General features: G+C 47.7%; 1 protein-coding gene across 3 annotated transcripts in view; it reads left to right on the forward strand.

Moving 5' to 3' along the window:
• The window catches only part of TEX55 (testis expressed 55), a 404,270-nt gene that overhangs the window by 166,262 nt on the left and 215,106 nt on the right, over positions 1-22,902 (forward strand). The window contains exon 10 of one of the 3 annotated variants that reach the window (XM_069202663.1): positions 11,188-11,250. The exons of the other annotated variants lie outside the window; for them this stretch is intronic. Within the exon in view, the coding sequence (XP_069058764.1) occupies positions 11,188-11,250 (63 nt within the window). The remainder of the gene's footprint in view (positions 1-11,187; positions 11,251-22,902) is intronic. 3 annotated transcript variants of the gene reach the window in all.

Raw genomic sequence — 22,902 nt, forward strand, 5'->3', positions numbered from 1 at the left:
CATTTTGAAGTTTTTTATGTTCCATAATACTGGTGGTGGTGTCAGATTGTTATATGTTTGTAGTTTTCGAATATTTTTTTTATTTTTATTTGCACAAGTAAAAGTACAGCTATAAAATATTGAAAAACCAAGATACGTTTTGCAATTGTCCCAGGTTGTAGGTTGGGGCTTACTCTGTTTTCCAGGGGTCATTATCTCTCTTTATTAGGAATTGAATTTGAGGCGACTGATGATTCTCCATTTCTCAGTGGTGCAGAATCATTCATCAAGTCTAGGCAAGTCTAGTTCTTTAGGGTTTCCAGTTTTAGAATACGCTGTATGTCATCTGCCTAGTTGTAGCATGTTATGTTGAATGAGCTGATCAGGTCTTGTAAGGATGTGAGGTAGATATTGAACAAGAGTGGAGAGATGATTGAGCCTTTTGGGGTGCACAGTGTGATAATGTAAACAGCTTTGCCGTTCTTTGAGTTAATAACAGATCCTGAACCTTGTTCGTCATAAGCCATTTTTTGTCTGAAAAGTAGCGTCTGATGGTGGACTGGGTCAAAGTGTGCTTATAGGTCCAGGAGTAGTAGTGCTTCCAACCCATTGTTCACTGTTAATTTCAGGTCATCCTAAATGGATATCAAGGTAGATTCTTCTCTTCTACCTGGTTGGAACCCAACATGCTGATCCAGGAGTATATTGTTGTCTTCAACAAAGTTGAAGACCTGTTTTTCAATCCGTTTTTCTGGGAGTAAGCAAATAGAGATCCTCCTGTAGTTGATTCAGTTTGATTGATTGAAGTTCCTTTATTGATGAATGTCTTGATGAAGGAGTTCCTGAATTTGAAGGGGAAACTTCTTTATCTGGGAATGCTGTTCAGTATGTTCTTTACAACAGATCCAGTACATGTACATAGGAGGATGTTTTTGAAGATTCTATCTGTGCGCTCTGTGTTGGAGATTTAGTGATTTCCAAGATACAATCTCCATCGTCAATCTCAGTACTGAACTGCAAAAAACCTACAAAGTGGTTACCTCCTGTGTGCAGCAGATGGGGGAGAGGTAAGAGAGGATTACGGCAGGACTGCTGTTGCACTGGGTTCTGCCCGGGTGGTATGCCTGGATTTTTTTCTTTTCTTTTATCCCCCTGTTTGTGGACTCTTTCCTGTGGGTGAGCCTCACTATCGGTGTCTCACCCACGGTAATCTCCCAGTAAACAGACTGCACATGTGTACTGCCAGTGCCCGCCTCTTAAGATAAGGCTGCAGCAAGGGTAAGGGGCACTTGGCTGGGTACCCATGAACACGTGCACAAGTGTGCGGGCTGCGCTTGGGAGAGTACTGTTGTGCGCAGGCCGGTAACAGCTAACAGGTAGCTTGGCACAATGGGGGCTCAGCAGGTATAGGTATTTACCTGGAATAGGCCGCACAGGGATACTGTACACTATTAGGGAAGATCAGTATGTTTCACTGTTTTAACTATAGTGACACTCCATTATACACCTAGGGAGGGAACTGCCTTAGAGTGTAGTTTCCCTTCTTCTTGGCCTAGAGAGACCATTGACATCTGTCTTGAACTAAAGTATAACCTGTGAAGGAAAATCAAATGTGCCTCTTCCAAAATGATTACTGCACATCATGTGGGTCAGTTTTCATATTCCCCTGGCTCAGCTCAGGACCAGAGCCCAGGCCTATTGTCACCCTGCTGTGTCCAATAATTACATTCTCTCCAGCAGCAGAAACAAAGGCCACCCCCACACAAATGGAGCAAGTAGCACTACTTCTGCTTGCTCCTGAGCAGAAAAAGGGATGGGGCGGAATGCTCTGTATCAATCACCCAGCTGTAGCACTGAACCAGGGATGGGCCTGCCCAAGCCCCCTGAACAAAGGAGAGTGCCCAGATAACTGAAAACAAACCACTGGCAGGACCGCCTTTGAAATTCTAGTGTGCAGGTCCCTGACAGTGATGTCAGCAAGGGATGATGCTGAGACCCCAGGAGCTGATGTGACCAGTGACTCTTTGATGATGCCATTTTGGAATGTCCTAACACACTGTGCAGGAAGTTTGGGACAGGGGTGGAAAGGGGTTGTATGATGGAACCACGCACGGCAGAACAACGTATGCCTTAACAATGCGGTCAGAACCATGACTGCATTGTTTCTATGCATGCCTTTACCACGCATTTTGTTTTAAAAGCATAGCTAGTAGAGGCATGTGTAGAAACAGAATGCATGGTTCTTTCATGCAACCCCCCGCCCTGAAGCCCAAAACTACCCCCACCCCAATATCTAAACTACCCCGCCCCGATCCACCCTGAGCCCTGAAAAAAAAAACTATCCCAAAACCCCCACCCAGACCCTGAAAGCCAAAGAAACAAAGAAAAAGCCATGCGTTGTTCCGGCAAGCATGGTTACGCTTCAGTGGTAAACATCTGTGTTGTTTGCAATGCGTGGTTAAGGATGTTTCCCGTGGAGAGGTGATGTGGCTCCCCGGGAATAGATGGGGTGCCTATCTTCTGGAACCTTCCTCACCCCTTTATAAACTCTTGCACAAGGGGAAGACTCTCTCTGACCTGGAAACTTTCTGCCTGCTTCGCTGCTGGATCCTGGGACTGCCATGGAGAACTGGAAGGAGGAACCCCCTGACCCCACTCAGGACCCAGGACCGGTGGGTATTCCCAAAGATCAGTGAAGCTGGCCCTCTTATTCCCCTTGAGGACTAGTTGGGGGAAGCCCTAGACTTTTCTGCGCCCACCAACAAAGCCCAAAAGAAAACTGCGCAGGGAGACAGAAAGACCAGTGTTTTGAGGACAACACCACTTTTGAGGGGAGGAGGGTTGTGGCATGGTGGATAGAGCTCACCACCAGGAGTAAAATGAGCCCAGAATGATCCAAATCTGCCTAGCGGGGCCTGAGTTTTGGCATTTTTTTAAGTTTGGCGACCTTTGACCTAATTCTCCTCAAAGGCGCATGGGGCTTCACTGCCGGTCTGGTAAAATTCCCCCAGGGTGGACCAGGGCCTGGAGACAGCTGAAGGAGGATATCCTCATCATGCTGGGCGAGAAGGCGTGTGTGGGGCCCCCTCCCCATCTTCGTATCTCGCCCTGGGACCCTATCTCCCAGGTGGACTTGCACAGGAGGGGTCCAGGACCCCATCACCAACCTCCGAGTACTCTCCGTTGTGGGGAAGTGCTGTTGCGTTTCCTTGAGATTCCAGGATGGGGGGAGCACTGTCGTTCTCCCCATGCAGGAGGCAAAAGGGGCCCAGGACCCCATCCCTGGGCCCTCTGGCATCTACTGAGGATGGAGGGAGTGCCACCGCACCCCCTCCCCCCCCACATGGCCGCACTCCCCATTCCTTGTGGAGCAGGCAGACACAACAGTGGAGCCAGCGAGGGCAGTGGTGAGTGGGCTCCACGAGCTGCCCTCCAGCGATGGCAAAACTCTGGGGTGCCCATCTTAAATAGAAGGACGATGGGTTCACCACCAAAATGTTCAGCACAATGTGCTCTTTCTGACAAGTTCAGCTTCTGGCTCCCCTGCCTAGGTTGGGGGGGCGGGGTGGGGGCAAAGTTGTCACCTCCACTAGTTCCACTTATATTTTCAAGCTATTCCATTGCTGGAGCTGGGAGTAGTTTGTTCTTTAGGGGCCTTGTGTAAGAAAACATTATAAAAGGCCTTGAAGGCCTGAGAATGTGTGTATTGTGCCCCTTTAGGATTGAATATATAACTACATTATAATCCCTTTAAACATAATGGCACTGTGATGATATTCTATATGGTTATGCCCTCTAGGGGCTAAATGAATGGTTCACTAAAATGTTTTTCCTCATATGGGTTTCATGTGGTTACGCCATCTAGGATCTAATTATATACTTACATTCTAAAATGCTATTCTTTCTTATTGTGGTGCCCTCCAAGGGCCAATCGGGCCATTACAATCTAGAAAGAATGTCCAATTGAAAAATTGTATCTCTGACAAATGTTTTTATTGGGTTTACATGAGTATTGTATATGTTTTATTGATCTATCACTATTGTAATTATAACAATGATTCATGCCAAGGCAATATCCTTATTACACAATTACTGTTTGGACACTCTTGATATACACTCATATGGCGGCCGCTGCGCGACAGTGGTAGCGACCCTTGACCCAAGGGTAGGTCGCTCCCCCTGCCGCTGCAGCTCCTCCAGGTTCCTGAGTTCCTGAGACCCACCTCACAGTAAGTACCCCCCCTCTCCCAGCCCCTCGCTCTGCCCCGCGCTACTCACCCTCTCTCCTGCTCCTGCTTCTTTTCTTCTTTTCTGTTCTTCTGTTCTTCCTCCTCGCTCCTCGTCTGTAATCTTCTTCTGTACTCTTCTTTCCCCGGTCTTCACTCTTCTTCTCTTCTTCCTCATCCTCTTCTGTGGTCTTCTGCCCTCTGTTCTTCGTTTTTCTGTATCTTCTTCTGTGTTCTTCTGTGTTCTTCTATGTTCTTCTGTGTTCTTCCGGTCTTCCTTTCTTCTCTCCTTCCGGTCTTCTGATCTTCCTTTCTTCTCTCCTTCCGGTCTTCTGTTCTTCTGTTCTTCTTGTCTTCTGTTCTTCTGGTCTTCGGCTCTTCTGCCTCCTCCGTCCTCTTCTCCCCGCACCTGCCCTCCTGCTCCTGCCTCATCCCCCTCCCCCACTCGCTTCCCCCTCCCTATCTTTCCTATCTAACCCGTTCACTATCTACCTCCCTCACTCCTCCTATCTACCTATCTCTCTATCTCTCTATTCCACTATCTAACTCCCTCACTCTCCACCTCCTCCTATCTTCCTATCTCTCTATCTATTTCCCTATCTATTGATTTCCCTATCTATTTTCTCTATCTATTTCTCTATCTCTCCCCCCTCCCTCACCCCCTCTATTACCTATCTTCCTATCCTCTCACTCTACCTCTCACCCTCATCCACCTCTACAACCCCCCCTCCCCTATCTTCTCAACCCTACTCCTATCTTTCTCCCTTATCTCCTAAACCTCCTAACACTCACCCCCCTCCACCCTTAAACCCCCCTCCCCCAGCTCTTCTCACTCTACCTGTCCCCCCCCTCCCTCGCGCTTTCCCGCCGCGACCTCCTGCACGCCCCCGCCCCCCAGCTCCCATTCGCCCCCACCTGACCCCTCCCCCCCCTCCTACCTCATATGGCGGCCGCTGCGCGGCAGTGGTAGCGACCCTTGACCCAAGGGTAGGTCGCTCCCCCTGCCGCTGCAGCCCCTCCAGGTTCCTGAGTTCCTGAGACCCACCTCACAGTAAGTACCCCCCCCCCCCTCCCAGCCCCTCGCTCTGCCCCGCACTACTCACACTCTCTCCTGCTCCTGCTTCTTTTCTTCTTTTCTTCTTCTGTTCTTCTGTTCTTCCTCCTCGCTCCTCGTCTGTAATCTTCTTCTGTACTCTTCTTTCCCCCGTCTTCACTCTTCTTCTCTTCTTCCTCATCTTCTTCTGTGGTCTTCTGCCCTCTGTTCTTCGTTTTTCTGTATCTTCTTCTGTGTTCTTCTGTGTTCTTCCGGTCTTCCTTTCTTCTCTCCTTCCGGTCTTCTGTTCTTCTGTTCTTCTTGTCTTCTGTTCTTCTTGTCTTCGGCTCTTCTGCCTCCTCCGTCCTCTTCTCCCCGCGCCTGCCCTCCTGCCTCATCCCCCTCCCCCACTCGCTTCCCCCTCTCTATCTCTCCTATCTAACCCGTTCACTATCTACCTCCCTCACTCCTCCTATCTACCTATCTATCTCTCTATCCCACTATCTAACTCCCTCACTCTCAACCTCCTCCTATCTTCCTATCTCTCTATCTATTTCCCTATCTATCGATTTCCCTATCTATTTTCTCTATCTATTTCTCTATCTCTCCCCCCCTCCCTCACCCCCTCTATTACCTATCTTCCTATCCTCTCACTCTACCTCTCACCCTCACCCACCTCTACAACCCCCCCTCCCCTATCTTCTCAACCCTACTCCTATCTTTCTCCCTTATCTCCTAAACCTCCTAACACTCACCCCCTCCACCCTTAAACCCCCCTCCCCAGCTCTTCTCACTCTACCTGTCCCCCCCCTCCCTCGCGCTTTCCCGCCGCGACCTCCTGCACACCCCGCCCCCCAGCTCCCATTCGCCCCCACCTGACCCCTCCCCCCCCCTCCTACCTCATATGGCGGCCGCTGCGCGACCGCGCCAGAGGCAAGCCCGTCTGCACCCGTCCGTGCCTGGCCCGCACCCAGCGCCACGACCCCTGTTCCCCAGCTCTCCCAAGCCCAGCTGACCCGCTACGACCCCACCACCCTCCACGCCCTCAACCCAGGACGCTCCAACACCTGCTTCCAAGCTCACCCCAAACGCACCCATGGACCCTTCGCCTGCAACTCCTGCAAACGCACCTTCCACCACGCAACAACCACGACCACAAGCCCACGCGCCATCAACCACCTCAAGTGCATCCTAGTCAACGCTCGCTCCGTCCACAAACACGCCATTGAACTCTGGGACCTCCTGGACTCCATAGCACCGGACGTCGCCTTCATCACGGAGACCTGGATGAACGCCTCCTCGGCCCCTGACATCGCCACTGCCATCCCCGAAGGCTACAAGATCTCCAGAAAAGACCGCACCAACCAGGGAGGAGGAGGTATCGCCATCGTCTTCAAAGACTCCATCAGCGTCACCACCTCCACCGAAGACACCCCTCTCGCCGCTGAACACCTGCATTTTCAGATTCGCACCGATCCGAGGACCACCCTCAGAGGATCCCTCGTCTACCGTCCTCCCGGCCCACGCGCCCCTTTCAGCGACGCCATCGCCGACTTCATCTCCCCGCACGCCCTCGCCTCGCCGGACTACATCCTCCTAGGTGACCTCAACTTCCATCTGGAACAAAACAACGACCCCAACACCACCACCCTGCGACAACCTCGGCCTCAAACAACTGGTGAACACCGCCACCCACATCGCCGGACACACGCTTGACCCCATCTTCTCCGCCAGCAAACACGTCTTCTTCAGCCACGCCTCCGCCCTACACTGGACCGACCACAGCTGCGTCCACTTCACATTCCGACGCGAGACCCGCCACCTCCGCACCCAACCCATCCCTCGTCGACAGTGGAACAAGATCCCCGAAGAGCAACTCTTCTCCGCACTCGCCGCCAACCAACCCACCCTCACCACCGACCCCAACGACGCAGCCCTCAACCTCACAAACTGGATCTCCAACTGCGCAGACATCCTTGCTCCCCTCAAACGCACGCATCGACAGACCAACACCAAAAAACCTCTCTGGTTCTCTGACACCCTCAAAGAATCAAAGAAAACTTGTCGCGCCCTTGAGAAAGCCTGGCGCAAGGACCGCACCGCTGACAACATGAACGCCCTCAAGAACGCTACCCGCGAACACCACCACCTGATCCGCGCTGCCAAAAGGAACTTTTTCACCGACAGACTGGACAAAAACAGACACACAGAACTCTTCAGCATCGTCAAGGAGTTCTCCAACCCCAGCACCAACGCCAACGCCGTCACGCCCTCACAGGATCTGTGCGAATCCCTCGCCACTTTCTTCCATCGCAAGATTAGCGACCTCCACGACAGCTTCGGACACCAGACCCAACCATACACCACCGAACCGGCATCCACAGCCATCACCCTCAACAACTGGTCCCACATCAACACGGAAGAAACCAAATCCATCATGAACTCTATCCACTCCGGCGCCCCTTCGGACCCCTGCCCGCACTTCATCTTTAACAAAGCCGACGACATCATCGCCCCGCACCTCCAGACTGTCATCAACTCTTCTTTTTCTTCTGCTACCTTCCCCGAATGCTGGAAACACGCCGAAGTCAATGCCCTACTAAAGAAACCTACGGCTGACCCGAGCGACCTAAAAAACTTCCGCCCCATCTCTCTTCTGCCTTTCCCAGCCAAAGTAATAGAGAAGACCGTCAACAAACAGCTGACCACCTTCCTGGAAGACAACAACCTGCTCGACCCCTCACAAACCGGATTCCGAACCAACCACAGCACTGAAACCGCCCTCATCTCAGTCACTGACGACATCAGAACCCTGATGGACAACGGTGAAACAGTCGCCCTCATTCTGCTCGACCTCTCGGCTGCCTTTGACACCGTCTGTCACCGCACCCTAATCACCCGCCTCCGCTCCACCGGGATCCAAGGCCAGGCCCTGGACTGGATCGCCTCCTTCCTCTCAAACCGTTCCCAAAGAGTTTACCTCCCTCCGTTTCGCTCAGAACCCACCGAGTTCATCTGCGGCGTACCCCAAGGCTCATCACTCAGCCCGACACTCTTCAATGTCTACATGAGCCCCCTCGCCAACATCGTACGCAAGCACAACATCATCATCACCTCCTACGCCGACGACACCCAACTTATACTCTCCCTCACCAAGGACCCCGCCAGCGCCAAGACCAACCTACAAGAGGGTATGAAGGACGTCGCAGATTGGATGAGGCTCAGCCACCTAAACTGAACTCTGAAAAAACGGAAGTCCTCATCCTCGGCAACACCCCGTCCGCCTGGGACGACTCCTGGTGGCCCACGGCCCTCGGCACCGCACAGACCCCCACAGACCACGCCCGCAACCTCGGCTTCATCTTGGACCATCTTCTCACCATGACCAAGCAAGTCAACGCCGTGTCCTCCGCCTGCTTCCTCACCCTCTGCATGCTCCGCAAGATCTTCCGCTGGATCCCCGCCGACACCAGAAAAACCGTGACCCACGCCCTCGTCACGAGCCGCCTGGACTACGGCAACACCCTCTACGCCGGGACCACAGCCAAACTCCAAAATCGCCTGCAACGCATTCAAAACGCCTCGGCCCGCCTCATCCTCGACATACCCCGCAGCAGCCACATCTCCGCACACCTGAGACACCTGCATTGGCTCCCTGTCAGCAAAAGGATCACCTTCCGACTTCTCACCCACGCACACAAAGCCCTCTACGACAAGGGACCGGAATACCTCAACAGACGCCTCAGCTTCTACGTCCCCACCCGCCTCCTCCGCTCCTCTGGCCTCGCACTCGCTGCTGTCCCTCGCATCCGCCGCTCCACGGCGGGTGGGAGATCTTTCTCCTTCCTGGCGGCCAAGACCTGGAACTCCCTCCCCACCAGCCTCAGGACCACCCAGGACCACTCCGCTTTCCGGAGACTCCTAAAGACCTGGCTGTTCGAACAGCGATAACCCCCCCCCCCCCCCTTTTTCCCCTAGCGCCTTGAGACCCGCACGGGTGAGTAGCGCGCTTTATAAATGTTAATGATTTGATTTGATATTTGGGTAACCCCTCTAGGGGGTCACCAGTGGTTGCACAATGTCAACCATGGTATGTTCCATCTACCAATATATATTTATAAATTATTGTTTAGTATTTAGTTGTGTGCGTAATAAAGGTCCTTCTCCTTTTAAAAAAAACAAGTACTGAGTGTTATTATTGCGTGCCAGTGATTAGGGATTCCTATTCCACACCACCTCCCAGGAGTAGGCCTTAGACTGCTCCGCCTCGCTACCCTGTGAGAGTGAAGCGCTACAATGGGGTGTTTGGTTCCCATTAAGAACAACTGAGGAACTATTACTTGTGCTGGCCACACAACTAATAGCCCAATTTCCAGCACTACCTGAGGAAGAAGACTCAGGACAGAAGTGATTGAAGGTAGGTGTTCATGAATGTGGTGAGAGGTGGGAGGGCATGGTAAGGGATTCTGCAAGCATAAATGTGGGTGGGTTGAGGATAAAAACATGACAGATGTTGGAGGGAGATCCTCATGGTGAGTAGGAGGGAGCTTAAGGGCAGAGGATAGGTAGGAATTTGGAGGCAGGATTGACAGAAAAGAATCATTCCTTGGATTCTGGTGATAAAACTATTAAGCATTCAACAGTAGCAACGAGAGCATGTTTGAGTGAGCTGCTTATGGGGAGAGACAGGAGTGTGTGTGTGTGTGGTCAAGGCATGTAAAGATCACATATCTCAGTGGTAAGTCTGCACAGCACATTGAGCTTAATACAAATAAGAATTAGTGGCCAGAGGGATGATGTTTGACTAGAAGGGTCGTCAACTCGTTCTGGAATATAATGAGAGAATATACAGCTTGAAGATTCACAAGGCACAGACAGAGAAGAAATACCTTAAGGTTTATTCTTTTTTAAGTTGCGGGTGTCCACACAGATGGTGCGTGTTTCTCTTGAGCATAATGGGTAGATGGGACAAATTACCCTAGTGTTTTACAGCTGACAAGCAAATTTAACTGGATCTGACATTGTAGAGAATTGTAATATATTAAAGAGCTTACACGAGGCCCAGACATTTGTTGTGTTATGGACCAAGTGCTAAAGAGCAAAATGAATATGTCCCTTGCTGCTCCTGCCCGCTCTGCTGTATGATCTCACCAGGTAGAGAGAGTTGAGTCAGTGACGTTTTATGAGGCACCTTTTGCTGTGTTTCTAGGACCTGACCAGCATCTTGCATGAGCCGATGTCTACTAGTGCTGGGCAGGGCGAGGGAGGGTGTGGTCTGGTGTTGGCTGTTTCTCACTACCAACAGGCCTTTGCCCGCCTTCCTGCCACACTTGCTCCACTGTTCCAAGTTGGTAAGTGCAGAGCGGTCAGGGCGTGGTATTGGAGTATGCTGCCATGTGAGTGGCGCCCAGTCTGTTGGCACCATATTGTCACTACTCATTTGTAAAACATTATTACAGGTGACTAGTGACATTTTTTTCTTTTTACAGGAGTGTTCTGACATGATAAACTGTTTGACAGATGTTGAGGGTGATTACTGTTTCCCTGTTTTCCTCTTCCTTACAATTGGCAGGGTTTTTTACGATGTGATTGACAAAATCATATGTGCATGTAAGCTCACCTTATCCTGGGAGATGGTTTGATTTGCACGTGTAAGGGGTTTACTAGAATTACATTTGTACCTGTCAAATCATTTATCCATGCATACTATTTTCCCAGTATGGAAAAACAAAAGTCAAACACATTCACACCAGTACTTTGTGGCCATCTTCTGCCAGAAAGGCAGAAAATGACCTTACGGCTTCATCTGACTTGTGATCCCAATAGAGTATAGTAATCTACAGTGTCTGATGTGGAGGATAAGCATAGAATGTTTATTGACCACTAGAAAAAAGTTTGTCCCAGGCTGCTCATCCTTTGTTCTTGCTCTGTTCGTCTTTCTTCTTCTAGAGTCAGGAATTTATATTTCCATTCAATCTAGAAGATCTGCCTCCACTTCCTGAGCCAGATGAGGTGAGTACAATGCCTTAGAAAGATTAGGTGTAATGTTCTAACTAATGAAGTAGACCTGAAAGTGAAGAATTGGTAACATCTACAGTGCATATGTCTGTAAATGAAAGCATCATGCTGCAAGTGAGTGTGTTAGATAGTGGTAGCATATTGCACTTGGCACAATGCCCAAGCATTGTAGTTTGCCGAAGCTAGCGGGCACTCAGTGCTGTTGTCAGTTTATGGTAACACCCTCCCTAGATGGCCAGAACTTGAAAGATTTCCTCTTAGATCCATCCCCCTTCATTCCCGACATTTTGGAGTAGCATCGCCATGTACTTGAAATTAGGAAATGTTTGACAGGCCTGTAGTAAGGCCAGATGCACCTACTTGCCCTACCCATGTTTCCCTCGCACTGCCCATATTCCGCCACCTTTTAGATGGATGGTTTTAGCTCACTAAGTGAGACTGGAAGGGTCTTGCACCGGTCCAGCATCTGTTGACCCATGCAGACCCTGCGATATGTTGTTTCATCGCATCTCTGCCCACCGATGGAGCTGGTCAGGCAGCAGGGGAAAAGCACATGAGTTTGTGTTGCCAGCATTGCCTACGCCAACTTAACTTATTTTTATGTGTCCTCATTTACAGTCTAATCCTGACCATCAAGCTAATTCTTACTTAATTAATATTATATTCATTGTATTGTATTATGGATCCCTTTCCTCTCTGTAATACTAACTATAAGCTATAGAAATCATTTCATTATTATTTTCCTTTTCCTTTTTATTATCATTAATCTAGCCCTCTTACATATCCTAGCACAATATTTTTGAATTTGTAGTTTAATGTATTTATAATATCTAACGTAAACCTTACACTATGTGTAATGACTTTATATGCAATTTAATTAAATTGAATAAATATATTTAACCTGCCCTTTACTCTAACTGTAAGCCTTGCACTGTAACTAACTTTTGTTTAACCCTTAATTTTAATGTATTTGTATTAAATCCATTAGTGGATGTAGTGTTCATTGATACATGTGTACATCATTGTGGCGTCACCTCAGTGTAGTGACACCGTTATGTGGTGGGGGATATACGCCTCTATCAGCTCCCTGACCACAGATGACAAGCTGGTTCATGAGCCAGCTCTCTCAGGTTGGCCTGCCAGCCATTCTCTTCTCACTGTGCTGGAAGATGAGGCTAGCAAGGCTGAATGATGTGCTTGCAGTGGCCAGCATTGCTCAAAAACAAGGACCTTTTTGGAACCAGGTTAGGGCCTGTAGCCCGATCTTATGCCATAGATCGCCTTGTAGTAGAAGAATTACCACTTGCTTTATCCACTTGCAAGCCAAGGAAGGAACCACTGAACCCAGTTTGCCTAGTGTTGGGCGGAGGCAATGCAGTCATTACTAGCCAATGGGGCAAACTTCAGATGAAAATCAGAAATGTATGATAGACATGACGACCAGATACCTCAAACCCACAAATAACATTGGAAAAATGGTAGATAGATTGTTCATAAGCACTTAACATTACACTGTTTTTATTTTTTAAGTGCTGTTAACAACTAGCATAACTACCACACATGATAATAGTTTCATGGTACTCAGTGGCTTCGTAAGGACAACATCTCAAACGAATAACCTTCAATTTACACCATTGGCCTTAAGGTTAATAACAGGGACATTCATTTGCCTTTGAGAATTTCCGGCCTCTGGGTGTATTAGATTTTGGCTCTCAGTTTGTAGAAGAGGTGCACTGAGAGAAAGTTAAACATTTTTGGTACACAACGCTTTGCATGTAGGCAGACCGGCCAACCTCAAATCAACTTTCATCGTGGAAGGTGGTGGGCTCTTGAGGGGGCAGACTCTAGGTCCTCCGTACACGAGAAAATACGTATTGCCAGTGCCAAGAGGTGTGGCATATTAATATGCTTCTTTAGTCACTCAATAGATTTTTTATAGACACATTTTATTGTATTTTGTAGGGTACATTGCAATGTAACAAGGAAAGTAAACTGTAAACATTGAGAAAGAAACTAGGTTGCAAGCCCTATGGTCAATCACTTTCCCCTTCTCCCTTCCCCCTTCCCCCTTTTATATTAGCATATGTGACAAGAGTTTGAATAAATCTGTGCAACGCCTCCAAGCTTTATTCTGCATGTTTACTAATTTCGGTTTCAAGTACATCTGCCCTGGTAAGTCCTGGAAGGAGGTCAATCCCTCTGTATCGCGCCCAACCCTCCCATATCTTTGTGTGTTTCTGAGGACAGCCTCTAGCCTCGTAAACCAGTCGTTCCATGTTCATACAATGATCCAGATCACTCTTCCACTCCCCAACTGCGGGGGCCCACCTCCCTCCATTTGCATGTGATGGCTTCTAGGGTCATTGTTGGCCCCAGCCAAAGCAGTGTGAGCTTGTGCCTACTTGCATCTAACTCAGAATTCACATGTAGTAAGACCAGTTTGGGGTCATATGGTATTGCCAAACCCTGGATGGACCCCAGACATGAGAGCACCTGCTTCCAGTATTGTAGTAAGCGCAGACAGCTCCAAGTTGTGAGCAGGGGGTCACCTTCGGGCTCCGCACACTGGAGACAGGCCAGGGAGTCTAACCCCCATCCTCCATAATCTATGCCTGGAAAGACAGACTCTGTAGAGAAGTTTCACTTGTATTAAGAGCAATCTGGAGATCACCAAGTACTGTGGGGCCACCTTGACCTTGGTCCACTCTTCATCAGTAAATGAGCCCAGGTCTTGCTCCCCTCAGCTCGCAATCATCCAAAATATATGTTTTGTGTTATGAATAATTTTACAATAAACCTCTGTCACCCTGTGCTCTCCCAATTCCACCAGGAGTAACTTCGCCTCAAATGGGTTAATCACTGAAGGTTCCTCCATTTCTCAGATGTGCGGGGACAGGGTATGCCTAAACTGTAGGTACCGATAACATTGGCTGTGATGCAGCCCAAATTCATCTTGTAGGGTCTGGTAGGATTAGGGAGTCATCCTTTCCATCACATCTCCCAGCGTTGAGATGATTTTAGTGTCCCATTTCTTAAACCCTTATATGATAGTCACCTGCCTGAATAGTGTGCACTCCCACAGTGGAGTTTGCGCCATCAAAATATTCTAGCATCCTAATTGTTTCAGGGTGGTACTCCACAGAGTCAGCTCTACCTTAGTTGCTGGTGGGAGGATGGACTGTACTCTCCCTACGTATAGTAGGTGTCAGGTTGGTACTCTCCTGAGAGCCCATTTCTCAGAAGCAATGCCGGGTCTCTTGAATGCGTCACACCACCATTTGTTTACTATTATTAAGTGTAAGGTCCTGTAACATGACTCTATGACTGTGGCTGCTACTCCGCATTTGAATGTAGAGTTGAAGCACGTGGGAGGCCGTCATTCCACAAGAAGCTGTGTAGTAGGGAATTGATTTTGCAGAAGGATGAAGTTGGGACAGTGCAAGAATAATTCTGCAAGTGATATAAAACATTTTGTAAATGGCCAACCTTCTGAGGAGCGATATGGGGAATGCTACCCAGGTGTGTAAGTCAGTTGTGAGCCTGGCCATTAACTCCACGATGTTCCTCTCCCAAGCCAGCTTCTGCGTCTCAGTGAATTAGGCTTCCATGTATCGGAATCCCTGTATCTCCATCTGTAAGGAGGAAGCTCACCGCAGATCTTGTGGATAGGTGTTGGCATGGAAGAGAATGTACTTGTATGTATTTTTGTGAAGACCAGACATCTCCCCAAAGATCTGCAGGATCCGGAGGGCTCATGGGCCAGAATCTTCTAGATCTGTGAGGAACAGGAGTACATCGCATGTAGGGCGAGCCAATCAAAGACTCCCTCCATCCACTCGAAACCCCTCATATGAGAGTCAATGCGGAACCATTAATCTAGGGGCTCTATACCAAAGAGAAATGGGGAGAGGGGGCATCCCTGTCTATTTCTCCTGTAAATCTGGAATGGCTCCGAGACCGCCCGTCCCACTCAGACTCTGGCCGAGAGGACTGTGTATAGAAGCCAGACATAGTTTAAGAATTTGGGCCCAAAATTAAGACATATGAGTAGTAAGAGCAAATGATCCCACCTACGGAGTCAAACTCTTTTTTGATATCCACCAGCAGTGCCGCCACTGGCTGATGTAATGCCTTTGCCGAGGCCTGGGGCATTATGCAGATGACATATGTTGTGTCTGGTAGCCCGATGTGGCATAAACTCCGCCTGCTCCAGATGGACCAATGAGGGCACCACCCCTACCAGGCGCTCTGACAGAGCCTTCGCAATAATTTTGTCCTCGGAATTGAGAAGGGAACTGGAGGATAAGAAGAGTAGCAATCTAGGGGGGCACCCCGGCTTAATGATCAACACAATCTCTGCCTCTCGAGTCACTCATGAGCTTAAGCGATCAATAAGTCATCATGGACTCTGCCATTCATCTTTGCACTTCTACATCCATTTGTCCATTGTTTGACTCATTCTTGCATTCACCCACTTACTGATCCGCAGGAAAACAGACACACAAACCCAACAAGCTTTTGGACAATAAGTTAAAAGACTAAAAATAGAAGAAAAAAAATGCTACCACGTAAACCCAGGGCATATGCTTGAAATAAAAAACTGAAATTAAATATAGCAGCAGGTGGTTCTCTTTGTGTGGAATTGTATGTAGTGTATTGTTCTTTTAAAATTCCAACATAGCTGCCATAAATAGAAGCAACATGTTGGCCATCTTGGAGCAGTAAAAACAGTGATACACTATGCACAACACCAGTCCAAGATGGCTGCTCAGTGAACATTGCACTGGGTAGCTATCTTTGAATGCTAAAGTTTACAGTGTATCACTGGTGTACTGATTGAAGGTGCCATCGCAATGCTTTTAAACATGATTGCAATCTTGGAACGGTAAAGCAGTGATCCACTATGGACAATGCCAGTCCAGGATGGCCTCAGATTTTAAAAATAGTGAATGCACAGTACACAGCCCACTGCATTTGAAATAAGCAGTATTCCAGTGGCCCAGTAGGACTGCCTGAGTAGCTTTAGGAAAAGCAGAAGAAGGAAAGCAATGAAACAGTACCTCGAACAAAATGGAAAACTAAAGTACTGATCACAAGCCCAGACACTGAAACACACTAATTTTCAGACAAATGTGCACACGTGATCAGAAAAATGCCATTACTCAGAAGTCTATTGAGCTATGCAGAAATGCTATTTTGCTGTCACGGGGAGAAACTGAGTATGAATGACACTCAGACAGGTGAGGACTGGCCCAAAAGATGGCATTACAAGGATTCTCAAAGTGTATACCTTATGCCTAAGGGTTTGTAACAGGGATCACCAAATCCAAAACCCTTGTCCGCTATTGTAATCTTCGAGATTCCCAGTAAAAAAATACCTTTTTACAAGCTTTTATACAGTGTAATGAGAGGCTTGAACATATGCGTTTCACAAATAATAAGTCAGGCTTACGATCTTTGTCATACCTTCTTGATAACCAATTTAGTCATGCTCTGTTGAAGATAAGCTTTCCCACTTAGCAAAATGTGCAATACCAGCAATCTGTCTTAGCATAAGCACATAAATTCTGCCCAAACAAAATCTGTACTTAAGAGAATCAATATTTGGATGGAGGCAAAGCCCCGTTCTCACTAGTCATAAAACTACAAATATGTACAGCATTACAGTTGTGTAAACAATCTACAACCTCTTACTAAAAGGGCATAACAAGGATTCGCAAAGTCCAGATCTTCTAACCTGATGTGTTGTCATGGGGGTAATCAAGAAACCCTTGCCTAGTACGGCAATTTGTGAGATTCTCTGTGATAAAATATCTGTTTACAAGTTTTATAAGAGTGTAATGACAATCTATCCTTTGAGTCCTATCGGGTTTTACAGATGCATTCTTCAATAAATAGGTCAGACCTACTGGCATTGCTGTTCCTTTTCATAATAAACTGGCCTTTATCAGTGGATTGTCACCCTGTTGTGTTGAGCATACACTTTTCCACGGTGCAAAAGTGCAATGCAGGCACTCCATTTCAGACCTAGAAAATTGAGTAATTGCAGGGGATGGGTCACAGGGCGGGGGTGGGGGTCTTCATGCTTGCACAGTGGGAAAAGTAGCAGTCACTCCCAAAAACAGAAACATGAAGGTTTAAAATGCAGCCTCCCATGTCCTAGGTAGATTGAAAATCTTGTAACAGGCTTTAACTGTTGAGAATATCTACATACGAGCTGAAAACTCGCTGTGTACAGGGGTTTCTACTCATCCTGTCCTCACCATGCGATAATGGCTGTCCACCACGAAACAGTGTGAAAGAGTTTAAGTTTTGAAATTGTTTGACAAATGGTGGCCCCGTGTGCGTTGGTAAATCTTTCACTCACTGTAGATCACAGGGGAACGGCCTTCATACAAAAAACATTCACAGCTGAGCTGCAAGGAGCAGATCTGGTCACCCTCAACAGCTCCCTTGCACCAGACGCCCATTTTGCACATACTTAAAAATAGAGGAAGGTGGCTGAGCCACTGAAAGCTCGACGTATTCTTGGACCCTTGAGCACAAATGGATTCCAGTTTTCATAAGACTTTTGTCTGCCACCCCTTCTCTAACCGAAGGCGCAAAGAATAAAGACAAAGCAGTGACCTTTGATGTAAAATGGACAAGAGAAACAGATGCCCATTTAGTTCTAGAACTGCTGAATTTGAAACAAGAAAACCTTTGATGAGTCTCGGCTACCCTGTTTGTAAATTGTGTGACCGTAGGCAAATATTTCATTTTGCTAAGCTTCCTTTTTTCTTTGTTATACCACATGGGAGCATCTTCAAGTATGTAAGTTCAGGATGTCTGCTGTACAACAACGTCTTGTTTTTGCTTCAATGGACTACATGGTCACTCTACACATTATAAGAATATAGGCGCACAGGCAGTGCTTAATTTGTAAATAAAAACGTGCCGGTGCCCAAAGCTTTCCTCTTAAACACGCAGCTGCTGCAATTAAATGTGCGAGCAAAGAATACTGAGGCAACTTAATCCTGAAGCCATCTCGGGCCTCATTAATCCATTTACAACCACTCCCTCCCCCTTCAGCTCATTCTAGCAGCTTTCTACTTTCTCCCTTTGTGACGCTTTTTCGCTTTTCTCTTCCACCGTCTTCCCCATATGTGTCTTTTGCTCGAGGTAAATGGTTGAGACAGAAGAATAAGTGCCGGCCCTCAAAAATAAGTGATGGTTGTCAGCACTGGAAACAACAAGCACAAATTAAGCACTGCACACAGGGCATACATGACAACTGACATGCCTCTAAGTTCAGTAATGGCATTGTCGATATGGCAGAGGGGGAGGTGCAGGAATGATTCTAAGGGGCATATTTATACTCTGTTTGCGCCGGAATTGCGTCGTTTTTTTTTACGCAATTCCGACGCAAAACTAACTCCATATTTATACTTTGGCGTTAGACGCGTCTAGCGCCAAAGTCCATGGAGTTTGCGTCATTTTTTAGCGTGGACACCTACTTTGCGTTAATGATATGCAAGGTAGGCGTTCCCATCTAAAAAAGTGACTCCGAGGCATGTGCGCCGTATTTACACTCCCGGCAAAATTCACGCCCGGGAGTGGGCGGGTCAAAAAAAATTACGTACGGCCGCTTTTGTGCCGTTTTTTAGCGCCTGGTCAGGGCAGGCGTTAAGGGACCTGTGGGCTCGGAAGGAGCCCAGAGGCGCCCTCCCATGCCCCCAGGGACCCCCCCCTGTCACCCTTGCCCACCCCAGGAGGACGCCTAAGGATGGAGGGACCCATCCCAGGGACATTAAGGTAAGTTCAGGTAAGTGTTTTTTTTTTACAAAAATTGTGGCATAGGTGGGCCTGATTTGTGCCCCCCTACATGCCACTATGCCCAATGGCCATGCCCAGGGGACAGAAGTCCCCTGGGCATGGCCATTGGGCAAGGGGGCATGACTCCTGTCTTTGCTAAGACAGGAGTCATTTCTATGAGGGTTGGGAGTCGAAAAAAATGGCGCAAATCGGGTTGAGGCAAAAAATTTGCCTCAGCCTGACTTGCCCCATTTTTTGGCGCCCAAGCTCCATATCCCCCTACGCCGGCGCTGCCTGGTGTACGTCGTTTTTTTTCACGCACACCAGGCAGCGCCGGCGGCTAACGCCGGCTAACGTCATTGAATAAATACGGCGCCCGCATGGTGCTTCAGAATGGCGTTAGCCGGCGCTAATTTTTTTGACGCAAAACTGCGTTAGCGCAGTTTTGCGTCAAAAAGTATAAATATGGCCCTAAGTAAGTTTAAAAACATTTTAACAAATTCCTCTCAATGTGGTGATATAATCTGACGTAATAAGTTACACATGTTAAATAAATACATTTTGTACATTTTGAAGAAACTTTATCATATTTTTACATGATCTCTGTTGCATTATTTGCATGCCAGATATGTTCAGGCAGAGGTGGGCGAGTCACTGAAAGCTCGAGCCAGGTTGGAGCCTCAAGCCTACCTCTGGCTCCACTGGAGGTTCTGTTGGAACTTCGACCCCATAACAGTCCGCGCTTTCATGTGGCTCCTGCCTGCCTTCCTCCCGTTCACTGGCTGGTTTATACAACATGAAACCAGAAAACCTGGGTAAATCGCAGCTCCCACTTAACTTGTATGATCTTAGGCAAATATTTTACTTCACCAAAAGTCGTTCTTTCTTCAGTATGGAGTGTAATAGCACTTTCACCTGACTACCAGTGGTACAAAGCTATCACTTTTAATAAGGATTTTGCACTAAATTGTTATATTACTGTCAAAGCTTCCACCTGTTAAATACAATGTTTTAAAATGTTGAAGAGTCCTTACATGATGTTTGTTGTATGATTACATAGCACATATTTGCAGGGCTTGGCTCCTGCCCGGGCTCGAAGATCCGAGCCAGACCCTTGACTTGGCTCGGCTCTGGCTCGTTCGTTGGCTCACCCACCTCTTTGTTCAAGCCTCGTGCACGGGCTCTTCGAGGTTAGCCAGACGCGGGCTCGGCCCCTGCTCGGCTCTCCCTGTTATTTTGTTGGCTCGCAAACGCCTCTAAAACTCCGGATTGCTGCTGCAGCTGTGGCGATGATGCTGTTTGAAAATGTACTACCCCATACATGCCAACATTTTAGAGCAGGCAAGAGGGAGATTTTTAAAAAAAAATAGGTGGGTGAATGTATTTCTCCACCAGCTTATATTGAAGCTGAGGCAATCTGCCTGAATGTATGGTAACTGACAATCAGCATTTCCTTTTTGGCAGTTTAATAACATAGGCAGCAAAAACAGAGCTCTAAACTCTGTTTTTGTTTGCATGTAGAACTACCAAAAATAAAGTGATAAGACCTGTCATGCTTTAAATCTCCCCATCCAAGAGGTAAAACAAAGTGTTAACCTTTGGTGTCAGAGGTAATTCTTGGATGAGGAGACTGAAACGTTCTGACAGGCATCAATATTTTATTTTTTGCAGTTTTACAGAACTCTGAATCCGGTTTCTGCATATCAGGAGGCCAGCTTTGAAATCGGTAGTCTCCCGCCTGAATCGGGAGGGTTGGCATGTGTGCTGTTCTTTGTTTCAGCGTCACATTGTACGCGGGGAAGTTCGAATTGGTGCCGAAATAGTCTGTACAATGTACTTTCTGCACAGCGCTTTCCACTGAGCCTCCTGTAAAAGCGTATTCAGCAAAAAATGTAATACATATTTAACCCGTACCAGCAGTGATAACTGTTCATAAATGTGCAAAACTGTTTAATAATTGACTTATTATATTGTCAATGTGCGTAAAACTGCCCAGCACGAAGCAGGGAGCTCAAATTCTGGTATTGCTGCATCATCTGGTCTAATGAAGGGGTTTTCGGCCTATGATTTCCATTAACTACCTGCCATCTAGTGGCCGAATATAAGAAGGCAGGTCTGTTTTTCAAGCCCGATTCGGACGGAGGGAGACATTAAGGGGCATATTTATACTCTGTTTGCGCCGGAATTGCGTAGTTTTTTTTTACGCAATTCCGACGCAAAACTAACTCCATATTTATACTTTGGCGTTAGACGCGTCTAGCGCCAAAGTCCATGGAGTTTGCGTCATTTTTTAGCGTGGACACCTACTTTGCGTTAATGATATGCAAGGTAGGCGTTCCGTCTAAAAAAGTGACTCCGAGGCATGTGCGCCGTATTTACAATCCCGGGCAAAATTCACGCCCGGGAGTGGGCGGGTCCAAAAAAATGACATACGGCCGCTTTTGCGCCGTTTTTTAGCGCCTGGACAAGGCAGGCGTTAAGGGACCTGTGGGCTTGGAAGGAGCCCAGAGGTGCCCTCCCATGCCCCCAGGGACACCCCCTGTCACCCTTGCCCACCCCAGGAGGACACCCAAGGCTGGAGGGACCCATCCCAGGGACATTAAGGTAAGTTCCGGTAAGTATATATATATTTTTTTTTTGTGGCATAGGGGGGCCTGATTTGTGCCCCCCTACATGCCACTATGCCCAATGGCCATGCCCAGGGGACAAAAGTCCCCTGGGCATGGCCATTGGGCAAGGGGGCATGACTCCTGTCTTTGCTAAGACAGGAGTCATTTCTATGGGGTTGGGAGTCGAAAAAAATGGCGCAAATCGGGTTGAGGCGAAAGATTTGCCTCAGACTGACTTGCCCCATTTTTTGGCGCCCAAGCTCCATATCCCCCTACGCCGGCGCTGCCTGGTGTACGTCGTTTTTTTTCACGCACACCAGGCAACGCCGGCTAACGTCATTGATTAAATACGGCGCCCGCATGGCGCTTTAGAATGGCATTAGCCGGCGCAAATTTTTTTGACGCAAAACTCCGTTAGCGCAGTTTTGCGTCAAAAAGTATAAATATGGCCCTAATTATTTTCTCATTGGCGCTGAATACGGCTGGCTGGTCCCACGAGAACAACTTATAAAATAAGCAAAGAAAGAGTATTTAGTTAAACGTACATACTCAGGGCATTGTAGAATACGTGCCTTTGCTCTTTCCAAAGATAGCGAAGGCCTCTGCTCTTTGTATGAGGTGGCAATTACGACGCTTTGAGATAGATATGTGTACAGTGACATTTATAGAGCACATACTTTGCTGCGGAGCAATAAAGCGCCGTACATTAATCAAGAGTTAGAACATGTTCTGTACATAAAGACCCTCCGAGAGGGCAGCAATCTCTGTGGCAATACCACTCATGTAGTAATTATGTTGCTGGCCATGGAACATAATTGCTGTAGATTGTCCTGGTTACTTACTGTAATCTTCATTGTCTCATTAGCCCCACTAGTTCTCTTCCCAGCCATTACCTTGGAGGAACACCAAAGCCATAATAGACTTCAGTTGTGAAAAGAAGAAATATTAAGTACCATAGACACCAAATAATGTTCTACAAAAATTGAATGAGTGCAATACATTAAAAACCCAGGGTGTTACAGAACTCAACACAGTGTCCTAAAGAACTCTATCATACACAAAGTGTCTAACAAAAGTTTCCGCATGGCAAATATCTATGAGAGAGCCCCCCAGAATCTGAGCCCAAGAGGCCCGACACCCCTTGTTCATCTTCCACATATATCATTTCTAGAAGAGAAGTGTCTGATACAAAATAAGCCAAAGCAATAATCATATGAATCAATCTGTTGATCGATGTGTTTGA

The sequence above is a fragment of the Pleurodeles waltl genome, chromosome 8 (genome assembly GCF_031143425.1).
Source record: "Pleurodeles waltl isolate 20211129_DDA chromosome 8, aPleWal1.hap1.20221129, whole genome shotgun sequence".
Taxonomy (NCBI): domain Eukaryota; kingdom Metazoa; phylum Chordata; class Amphibia; order Caudata; family Salamandridae; genus Pleurodeles; species Pleurodeles waltl.